The 12340-nt window shown below is 40.6% G+C and overlaps 1 protein-coding gene across 1 annotated transcript in view; it reads right to left on the bottom strand.

The window, feature by feature from the left end:
* Positions 1 to 10826: 10826 nt before the first annotated feature.
* The window catches only part of LOC308283178 (transient receptor potential cation channel subfamily M member 4-like), a gene marked incomplete at both ends in the record, with an annotated part of 28170 nt that continues 26656 nt past the window's right edge, over positions 10827 to 12340 (bottom strand). Inside the window, 2 exons of the mRNA XM_080723556.1 lie at positions 10827 to 10898; positions 11075 to 11129. Of these exons, the coding sequence (XP_080579682.1) occupies positions 10827 to 10898; positions 11075 to 11129 (127 nt within the window). The remainder of the gene's footprint in view (positions 10899 to 11074; positions 11130 to 12340) is intronic.

Below are 12340 nucleotides of genomic sequence, written 5' to 3'. Positions count from 1 at the left end.
ATCCCAAGTAGATCATTTCTAATCACCTGTGTGATGCAACAATCTATCTCACTAATTGGACTAGTTTCATCATGACGCGGTAACTTAACAAAACAAACAAGCCTCTACTAAAGGGTCCTTTTACTTTAACATGAAGAAACTGACAAATAACTTATACCGTACCAGTATGCTTTTGATTCAAACATGTATAACTTCTTGTTTTCAATTTACAGATCCAGACTATATCACGTAAGTACAATACTCTGTCTATTCATCAATCTGACAGCAGTAGATTACATATTGTTTACGTCATTTCTGATGTATTTTCTTTTTATTACAGGCCCATTGAGTATGAGGTCACCAATCAGGGCTCAGCTGCAGACCAGAGGACCAATCAAAGTGGAGGTACTGATCATGTGTGCCCACTGCAGCGTTCCAATCAGGCCAATAATATAAGGACACTTTTTCTGACAACTGGTTCTAATTTGAATACCAGTAAGACTCCCTAATCGGGAGATAAGCGACCGTCAGGTCGCAGCGTGATTTTAGGGCAAAATGTGTAGGAGCAGTGTCCAAAATGTGGTTCAAAAAATCGGCCCGATGGTGGCGCTATATGGGACATCCATATTGATGACATGAGTGTAGACATACTGTGTAGCGATTTGCGTGATTTTAGGGCAAAATTTGTAGGAGTAGTGTCCAAAAATGTGTTTTAAAAAATCGGCCTGAAGGTGTTGATGACATGAGTGTAGACATACTGTGTACCGATTTGCGTGATTTTAGGGCAAAATATGTAGGAGTCGTGTCCAAAAATGTGTTTTAAAAAATGGGCCTGAAGGTGGCGCTATATGGGACAGATCCATGTTGATGACATGAGTGTAGACATACTGTGTACCGATTTGCGTGATTTTAGGGGAAAAATTGTAGGAGCTGTGTCCAAAAATGTGTTTTGCAAGAATCGGCCTCAGGGTGGCGCTAGAAGAGGGTCATGTGTGAATTGTTATAATATAAGGACACTTTTTCTGACAACTGGTTCTAATTTGAATACCAGTAAGACTCCCTAATCGGGAGATAAGCGACCGTCAGGTCGCAGCGTGATTTTAGGGCAAAATGTGTAGGAGCAGTGTCCAAAAATGTGGTTCAAAAAATCGGCCCGATGGTGGCGCTATATGGGACATCCATATTGAGGGCATTGGGTCCCCATCCGGAATCAATGGGGTTACATTAACTATAATAATTTTTTTTTGTCTTAGGAATGCGACAAATACAAACAAACATTATTGAACTCAAGTCTCCATGGTGTGAGTAATCAATAGAAAAAGTCATTTTAGGGGTGAACTACTCCTTTAATACACTTGTTCACAGTCCACACCTAAGGAAATATAGGCTGCTACATTTCACACTGCATGTTTAATGACCTTTTTTTAATATTTACTGTAACTCTGTTTCATTTCTTTAGATCCAGCCGTGTAGGAATACACGACACTGCACACAAATGGATCTACTGTATACCAACATTAGAGTCAGGGGTGTCACACCACATTCTGGGCCATGGGTACAAGGATTCACTGTGTTATGTTGTGCTTTAACTATTGAAAAATAGCAGATATACAAGCTCACAGTACGGCACCGAGTGCCGCGCTGCGAGCTTGTAGATCTGCTATTTTTTGAAAAATCGTGAAAATGTGTCTTTGAAAAAAAGTCTTTGAAGGTTTTTTGAAAAGCCTATGTGTCAGTGGTGCTCAAATCTTTTCATGTGAAGGACCCCCAAAAAATGATATGTATTTGGGACCCCCCAGGAGCAAAATTTGAGTTACAAATGTTCGCTTTAAAAAATACATACATTCAAAGATTTGCACACATTTTCACAACTTTTCAAAAATAGCAGATCTGGGGAAATCTCGCTCTTTCGAACGACAGTCAGTCCGACAAAGGAGCGTCGGGAGGGTTAGCGACTCACCCCACGGAGGTTAGGTTTAGGGTAAGGGTTAGAGTCGGGTGTCGAACAGATGACACGATGACAGCGAAGCTATCCCAGCAGATCTACAAGCTCAAATCAGCCCTTCAACCCTGTTTTCCCTTAACTTTAGATAAGAGAAATGTACAAACAAGATAGATTATCACACTGATGCACACATATTGCATGCTGTGGTACAGAGACACACTCCTATGGGGACAAGTACTGGGCCAAAGGTATGGCACCTGCATACCTTCAAAGCCTGATCGATCCCTAGAACCCCACCCATTCACTCAGATCAACTAAACACAGGGAAGCTGACAGAACCCTCGCTAAAAACCCCATCCACTTGTCCTATAGAATCTTCGCCCTCCTGGCCCCCATACTGTGTAATAAACTCCCATTGCACCTAGAATGGCAGACTCACTCCCTACTAGCTTCCGCCATGGTCTGAAGACTCCACCTTAGACGTAGCACTTTGCACTTGCCTACCCTCAATGACCATATGTAATTTAGATTTCTTGTTTTTTATATATAAAGTTTTTTTTTTCTTTTCTGAATAGGTGCTTGGTCTACCTATGTTTTTCTTTGATTACTATTTCTATGCGTTTGATGTATTGATGTTTTACCTTACTTACTGTAAATCACTCTGGATTAATGACTGCTAAATGCCTAAATTGTAAAGTGTAAATTACATAATCACAGGGGTGTTCAAGAAAGAGGAACTTGGCCGCAGTGATGCACAGAGTTGCAGGTCTAACACTGAGGTCTAAATGATGTGTAATATCTGTGATGAAATGGGATATGTATTATTTGGTGGTTGTTCTATTATTAACCCATTTAGGCCTAGAATTATTGAATGCTTTAACCAGTGAAAAATAGCAGATATACAAGCTGCGAGCTTGTAGATCTGCGATTTTTGAAAAAGCAGTGAAAATGTGTGCAAATCTTTGAATATATGTATTTTCAAAGCGAACGTTTGTAACTAAAGTTTTGCTTCTGGGGGGTCCCTGGAACTGAAATATTTTGAGATGGGGGTCCGTGGCCAAATACATATCATTTTGGGGGTCCTTCACATGAAAAAGTTTGAGAACCACTGACATAGTAGTCTCTCAAGAACAAACTAACTAAGCTCCAGTTAAGTGAAAAGGACGTTTTCTTTGACGATGGCCAGTCAGATTGCTGACATAGAAACAAAGGAAAAAACCTTAGAAGGATTCAAAAGACACTTATAGAATCGGGACAAAATTCGAATTTTAATTTTCTTTCAAAAATAGCAGATCTACAAGCTCGCAGCGCGGCACTCGGTGCCGAGCTGTGAGCTTGTATATCTGCTATTTTTCAATAGTTAAAGCATAAAATAATAGTACACAATAATGTGTACCCGTTCTGATGGGTTAACAAAGGAGAGAGATGAAGGGTCATTTGAAATGACAAACAACAAATACAGAAGTAACTTGGTGACTCAGCAGACCACAGTGATGAGGAAAATGAATCCACCCAATAACACAATATTCTGACAAAGGTATAAATACTGTCTCTTCAGAAGGGACATGGGGCTCTCTACGCCAGCAGGAGATCAACCCCCAAAAGGCCTCTTAATCTGACAGAGAGAGCTCCCAGAATTAACTATTTTAATTCTGTAAAAGAAAGTATGGAAGGGAAAGGATCAACTGTTTGGTTCATCCCTAACATTTGAAAAGGGTGATAAGTATTTATTCTGCTTTCTTACTATTTTGATTATTATAATAGTGTAAAAATGGATAAGATGATTTAGACAGAATTGGGAACACTGATGTGTACTTAAATGTGCATTGTTCAGAGGATTTGTATTCTGATGTTGAATCCATACTCGACCTTAATTATGCTTTTGCCCTTTTCTATTTCTGTAAAAGCCTTTATTTCTTTAATAAATATACCTGCAAAATAAAGGATTCTAAAATCTTATGTTTACAAGCAACATTATGAAATGAGCTGCTTCACTAAAGTGTTGAACCTATAATGTGAGGGTGGCCTAACTTGTTGGGGTATTGATTCAAAGGTTTAGTTATGATCTAATTATCCTTGATATAAAATAACAACTCTGATACCACACCAACAGTCAAATCCAGCAGTGAGCTACAGTTCATCTCAGGTGACAGAGGAGGACCACTGCATGGTGTCACAGGCAGAGGTTTCCCATGTTGAAATTAGGAGGGACAGAGATGGAGGTAGTTGCAAATAGCTTATTGGTTATACATGATTATTCAGACTTCTAAAGCCTATAATAAAATGGATAGCATAACACGATCCTGTATTAGAAATATTAATCAGAATAAAAAGCCATAAACGGTTCCCTGTACGTGTGCATGTGCGTTTCACATGACTACATACTGCTTGGCGATTGGCTGAATGTAAGCTGGGGGGGATCAATCAAAGAAAACAAAGACAATTATCTACACCAGTGCTTCTGAACCTTTTTACACCAATTACAACCTCAGAAGAAAACTGTCTCTCCAAGTACCCCCATAATAGCTCCTTGACATGACAAAGTTGGAGAACCACTGATGTAGGTTGATTCTACAAATGTCTTCTAAATCCTTATGTTGCTATCGGTGGTTCAGAACCAAAAGAAAAGAAAGGAAAATCATGAATATCATGTTGGTGTCAGGGCCGTTTTTAGCTATAGGCGGTATAGGCGGCCGCCTACAGTGCCATCCTAGAGGGTGTGCCGAGGGGGGGTGCCGAAATGGAGGGAGTGGACCCAAACCAGACCCAAACCGGCCCAAGACTAAAATCACGGCAAAACCCGCAAAAAGCGCGCGCGCTCTGCGAGTGGAGAGAGGTGCATTTGAGATAGCCTGACACTTCAGTCCGCACATCACCCCCCCCTGTTGGTGGGTGGTTTGTAGTGTGGACTGAAGCTGCACATATTTTAATCTATTTCAAACGCGCCTGAAGAGCGGGCGCATTGAATGGGCCAATCAGGGTTGTATGCTTGGGGCACGTGAACTCTATGCTCCGGTCCCAGCCCCCTCCAAACAGAGCTATTGAGCTCACGTGAGACTCGCTCGTGGACTCTGATTGGTGTCCTCTGCCCACGTGAGAGTCTAGTGGACTCTGATTGGTCCGTGAAAACTGTCATGGCGGAGTCAGACTCGACTCGTATTATTAATAAACTATGAAATAGTGCCGTTTCCTCACGTTTTAATACCATTTTGCACTAACGTAAACATGCAGACATATAATATGTTATGAGAAATAACGTATTTTTGCAATGTCACGCCACGTCGCGTGTGTGTGTGTGTATGTGTGTGTGTGTGTGTGTGTGACGTCAATAGGCTTTAGCCCGCCCACGCCGAAATAGAATCTGCCCTGGTAATCTCAGACTCTCCCGGAGTGAAACGTAGTGAACGTAGTGTGAGATGTCTGGCGCTCGCAGTCAGGCAACATTTGAGAGAGCTCGCCTAGAGTGCTGATCAGACGCGCTACGGCCCTGGTTGGTGTACTGTTTATTGACAGGCGCAGATTCACTACCCAGCGCCAAACCATGCACAAACCATGTCCGTTTCTCGTTAACTTCTGATTAGTTTAATAGTATGGAGGAAAAATAAAACCACAGTTAAGGAAATTGTACCGTATCTCTCATATAGCACAAAAGGGAGAGATAGCACTCTTAAAAATGCTGGGTTAATTTCATAATTCAACTGTTGGGTAGACACTATTGGGTCAGAGGTTGGGTTGGTTTGACCAAACATTGGATTAAAAATATTTATCTCTTAATCCAAAAATCTTAATCCATCTATTGGGCTGTAGTTGTCCCACCCACACCATGAAATAAAATGAATTGATTTCATAACACAATTGTTGGGTTGGGCTGTTGGGTTCAGTTTGATCAGCACACGGGTTAGTGAATTACACCACTACTGGGTTAAACTAAGTGGGCGGGCAGTTACCCAGCATGCAACTGTGCTTCAAAACAGATATTTTTTACAAATATTTATATTATTAACTAATAGAATAGAAATGTAAAGAGAAAACTGAAAGAATGACACCCTGACAAACAATTTCCTAGCAACGAAATAGCTGACTAAAAAGAGCAATCAACTACTGCATAGAAATCAAAGGGACACTCCATCTTAGAAGAAAAGCAGATAATCATAAACATAGGGCTTAGGGAATCTTAACACTAGTAATGACAACTTTTAATGGGAGTTCATGTTACTTACTTAAGTACAAAAGTTATAATGTAGCCTATGTTATGTATGCAAATTATCAGTGTGTATCAAGTTGATATAAAATGTGTTGATAATACTTAAATACAGTATCTGACGTTAAAAGCAGTATATTGTGTCTGTCCATGATCAACAGAGAAAAAGGATGCAAATGGTCTAATCACTTTTAATAGACCATATTCACACCGTGGCCATCTTGGATCACATGACTTCCTGGGGTAGCAGCCTGCACAAGCCTGCATTACAAACCATTGTGAACAATGGAGCGATGGTCCCAAAATGACTTCTATTCAACCAATTTATTTTTACCAAATTGACAAATGGGCAGATGACAACATCAACATCCCCAAAATTATTAAATAGAAGGGTATTATCCACAATATTCAAGGTAGTTAGGTTGCAGTGTTACTCTGTACAAAGACTTGCAACAGTATGTAGTGCTTGCTCTGCCTTCATATTGTTAATATTACAACTTTTTCTTGAAAAACGGATGCTAAAATAAAAATAATGTTTCGAAAATATTTTATAAAAAAATAAGCTATTTAAAAATAGAAAAAAAGTGTAAAATAATGATAAAATAATCATTTTGGCCGTTATCGGACCGACACTTTGTTTACATTCTAGTCTTTTAGACTAGCATCCTTTTTTCAATAAAAAGTTGACTATAGCTCCTTTAGTGGAGCAAGCACTGCACAGATAGCAAGTCTTTGTACACAGTAAGGTTGCAGCCTAACTACCATGAATATTGTGGATAATACCCTTCTATTTAATCATTTTGGGGATGATGATGTTGTCATCTGCCCATTTATCAATTTTGTAAAAATAAATTGGTTGAACAGAACTCATATTTTGGGACCATCGCTCCATTGTTCACAATGGTTTGTAATGCAGGCTTGTGCAGGCTGCTACCCCAGGAAGTCATGTGATCCAAGATGGCCACGGTGTGAATATGGTCTATGGCAACCAACTACAGCAACCACCACTAAACAATAACTAGGCATTTCTACCACTTTTGTGGTCACATGTTCAGATACTGGATTCTGATTGGCTTAAAACAGTGGTAAATCAAACAACCTTGAGTTGGCTCATGGACCCCGCCCACTGTTGTGTTGCAATGATTGTAACTAAATAACCTTGCAAGTCACAACTGTGTTTTCTTCATAGACTGTAGAAAAATATGGACGATGCGAAGCCATTGGTTTCTATGCAGCGCAAATGGCCCTTTCTACCCCTTGGAATGGGTGTCGCCATCATAGAATTGTAAAGGCATCAGAGATGCTATTGGCTGCCAACGGATAAATGGGAGAATGTGGTCGGAGCCTCCCGAGATACAGCACACGAAGAAGAACACAGCCGGCTGGTATCAGTTTAGTTGGCCACGCCCCCCCGCAACTTTATCATTTATTTTAAAATAAATTGGACCACATTTCGACAAAACGAATATGATGGTGATTGAAAGGCAATTTTTAACTAGCGATAGGAACCATACAGTATTCATGAAAATGTTAATTAAGGTTAGAAAACGAAAGGGGAAAATGAATGGGATCCAATGGAGGACAATTCTTTTTGCGATCGGCCGGGGGGGAAACAGCGCAACTAGCGGCCAATCATAGGAAGTTTTACTTCCGTATTGGAGTCATTTTAAATCGGCAGAACTATGCCCCTGGTTTTCTTTCATTTATATGGTAGAAGTGGTAGAAAAGCAATTTACCATTTGAGGGTCAGGGTTGTTCGCCTCGTGCCACACCCCTGAAACAGTGGTAAATCAGCCAACAACCCACTCCCTGTCATGGTAAATGAGAGCTTACATTTATCATGTCAAACTATATATATATATATATATATATATATATATGTATCAGAATCATGAAAAATCCCTATTTTGGTTACTCAAGTCCAATTAAAGCACTTTTGAATTTTCGAAAATCGTTATCGGTACCCCGACTTTGATGAAGAGGTTTCCCCCGGGAGTTGAATTTCAAACTTTTAGTAAATGTTATTAGGCACCTTTAGAAACACTCTGGTGAATAATGCCCTTATTAATTATATTTCTTTGGTTGTTCAAACTAAACTATATTGCTTACACTACACACAAAATAAAAAGTAAAACTAAGTATCAAGGGCAAGACCACCAGCCGCCAGGTGTATTATATGAACAGCCTGCTAATTGTGACCGAAGGTCGCAGTTTAATATGAGAAATGGCACATCATGTCTCGGCCTGTCCGTCCATCCGTCCTCCGTGTATGCTTTATTACAGTCTATGGGTTTGCCTCTCTGACATCACGCTCTGACATCACTGTGATGTTAGGGGAACCACACTAACAGAATCCCTTTTATGCCCATATATGGAGTACTCTGATGTCATCAATATTAAAGGACAACTCCGCCCTAAATCACTTCTAGGCTCATTTTCCTACTTATATTGATCCAAAATGACTGTCCATGTGGTCTATTAGGCACAAATGTTCCTGTCCAGTTTCCCCAGCAGAACCCAGCAGCTCTCATAGCATAGAGTGGAGCCTATAAGCCTATCACTTTTACACTATTTGTTGTGGTCAAAAGTGATTTTATTTTTCATGGATGTGTTACTAGTTGTCATTACAAACACATCCATGCCATCGTTGTCCCACAAAAGCCATCACACTCTTCTAAACAGATGTTATGCTTTTATGTGTTTTACCAAGTCCCGGAAAAGATGCCCTGTGATTGGCCAGTACAGTCAATTTGATTGGCATTTGTGCCGAATGCTCACCCCAAAACATGATTTATGAGACTGTGGTGGCTTGTGTGGAGCAAACAAGGCATGGTTGTGTTTGTAATAACAACTAGTAACACATTCATGAAAAAATAAATCACTTTTGACCGCACCAAATAGTGTAAAAGCGATAGGCTTATATGCTCCACTCTATGCTGTGAGAGCTGCTGGGTTCTGCTGGGGAAACTGGACAACAGGGGCATTTCTGCCTAATAGACCACATGGACAGTATTTATGGATCAATATAAGTAGGAAAATGAGCCTAGAAGTGATTTAGGGCGGAGTTGTCCTTTAAGCCCATATCTAACAGGACGTCATATGGGAATGCCTATATATGGAGGCCACATCGGCCACATACCACTATAACAGAATCCATATATGGCCAAGACAGATGGCCAAGACAGCCCATATCTGTGTGGCTGGTTCAACAGACAGGGATCTCCATAATATGGGCATAAAATGAATTGTATGTATGATTTCAGTTGTCATAGACGTCACTTTGACATAATGAAAAACTGAGTAATCATGTTTGGGTTCTCACAGCATATCTCCATATACAGTACATGGGTCTCCATAACTGGTCCGACACACATCACCGGCCAGATGGCCAAGACATGGTGCGACCGCCGCCCTTAGGCGTCTTACTGGTAAGGCGTAATAACTTGGATTTATACAGTATAACGCCTTTCAAAAACCCAAGGACGCCCCCCAACAACAGCTGACCAGTACAGTAAGTAATCTTAAGTACAGTCAATTCATTTGATTGCTTATAATTGTGCATTCCCACAATGACATTATAAAAATATTAACTCATATTTTAAGATGACTTTAAAATAAACAAAATATTTTCCAAGAGCCTGAGTAAACAATTGTCTCTTCATTAGGGACTTGAAAGAGTTCAATGTTGGCGTCTGGTGAATCTCCGTGGGGAGAGAATTCCCGAAGGCTAGGCTGTCACACCATGACAGCTCTATCGCTGAGTGTCCTCTTATTGCTGGCAGGGAGGGATGGTGAGGACACAGCTGCTTCATTCATGCACTTTATGTCTAAACCTAATGTAGGCCTCCATACTGTACAGATTGATATGCAAATGCAATTTAAACAATTAAATTGATTATTGATTGAATACTTTATTTGCATAGGAAAAGCACAGGACAGTACAGTACAGTTCAGAATTCAGATACAAGGTCTACTAATAGGATACAACTTAGTAGGATACAACTTTTCTCTTTTTGACATATGGCGCGAGTGTGTGGCGCAAAAACTGTGGGCGGTGAAACGCGCCGAAAAAAAAGGTTTATCTAGAAAGAAGAATAAGGAATAAAGTCTCCCTAGAACTATAGTGTGTTGCCCTGTTAGGGCAACCACACTAATAAATAAATAAGGTTTCCCCATAACTACTATAGTGTGTTGCCCGCTGGGCAACCACACTAATGACAATATCTAAAGTGTGCTCGCCTTTCAGGCGAGCCCACAATAATGACAATATCTAAAGTGTGCTCGCCTTTCAGGCGAGCTCACAATAATGACAATATCTAAAGTGTGCTCGCCTTTCAGGCAAGCCCACAATAATGACAATATCTAAAGTGTGCTCGCCTTTCAGGCGAGCCCACTATGACAAACAGCGAGGTAAACAGACTCACAAATTGGTGTAGAGTCACGAATAAATCTTCTTCTAAAATGTATAAGTTGACTCACAGATGTGGATATGTGAGTTACAGATGTGGAGATGTGAGTTACAGATCTGACCATAAAAGTTACGAATTGCACTGTACAGATACAAATCCAATTTACACTTACGGAATGTTTGGTACAAATTGCCTGTACAAGTACAAATATTTTTCACAGATACAAAAAATATTGAGTCTGTTTTCATTCCATTCAGTGATCCAGGAGTCCCAAGTTGACGTATTTAGGGACCTAGTGGGTGTTTGACGGGGCTTTGTTCAACAAATCCAGGATTTGTCCGAGAGCATCAGAGCATTTCTCCATCTAGTGGACACAAACAGTAAAAATATACATGAATGTCAACAATTAAATTATACAAATCTAGAATGGATACCAACATGTGTAGTAAACTAAACTGTTGAGGACTCAGTACAGAACAAACATTAATGTTTATCTGTAGAAGAGGATGGAAGAGAATTGAATAAACATCTGGACGTTACCTTGGTCTCCAAAGCTCTCAGTTGATTCTGTTGTTGCTTCTCCATGCTGTTCATTCTGCCAAAACACACACACATGTCGATTGACTGATTGATTACATTAAGTAAAATAAAATGACACACAACATAATATACACAACTAGAAGCACAGGTCCACCAGGTTATTGTTGCCTCCTGATGCCGCTATAATAGGCCAATGTGAAAAGGGTGCAATGTCTTCTTCAGCAATTGAATGCTGCATGCATGATTTTGTTCCAAAAATGTGATTTGCAAAAGTCGACCTGCTGGTGGTGCTATAACAGGCCGATTTAAAAAAGGGTGGCATTTGTTCGTGCAATTTGCATGCAAGAAAGATTTACACTGATCAGTGGAGTTAATGGTAGAAGCACAAATCAGCCATTTTTGAGATTTAGAAATGGAATTAGATTGCTCAGGAAACACTCCAAAATATTTATTTCATATTTACAAAACATCTAAATGGTAGAGGAAAAAAAACACCATTAGGCTGATTTGAAGTGGAATTTCTTCTTCTGCCTAGTGGGAATGTGCGTGCACAATTTCACCAAAATTGCACACTGTGTTCGTGATTTGAGGCATTTTGTTCAAAACAGACCAATCCTGCAAACTTTGGATCCCAATTTTAGCCAATCAGGATGGAATATGGGAAATTGCACAAATCCATGTGGATCACATGACTGTAGAGATACTGTCTACCGTGTTTTGCACAAATCCGCCTCCTGTTGGCGCTATAAAAGGCCCATGTGAGTAATCCTGGGCAGAGGTTCTGTTATGGCACCCAGCAGAGCGGCCCGAACCGCCACAATGAGACAGAACACAGAAAACGGAGCAGCTATGTACTGTGCGCCAGAGCGCACAGTACATAGTACACACTAGACAAACGCCACAACGCTTGATGCAGCACATCATGCGTGCTTCAGAGTCTACGCTTGCACTTCCTGAAACGAAGTTCCTGACATGTAGTTGTGTCGCGCTACCCTGAAACGCTTACCCTGTAACGCTTCTCTACGATAGAGTGTGCACGCGCGTGCTGCGCGCACACACACACACACACACACACACACACACACACACACACACACACACACACACACACACACACACACATACACACACACACACTCTCTGTCTCTTCCCGCACATCAACATGAATCCGTTTGCAGGATTAATCTCCTCTCCACAGACTGTCTGCCAGTGCTGCTGCTGACTCTCTCTGCATACAGCGAGGCGGGCGAGCCGCAAGCGGCAGTC

This window comes from Nannobrachium achirus (assembly GCF_963921795.1).
Source record: "Nannobrachium achirus genome assembly, chromosome: 4".
Classification (NCBI taxonomy): domain Eukaryota; kingdom Metazoa; phylum Chordata; class Actinopteri; order Myctophiformes; family Myctophidae; genus Nannobrachium; species Nannobrachium achirus.
Note: the sequence above shows the minus strand (reverse complement) of the source record. Positions and strands in the feature narration are given on the sequence as shown.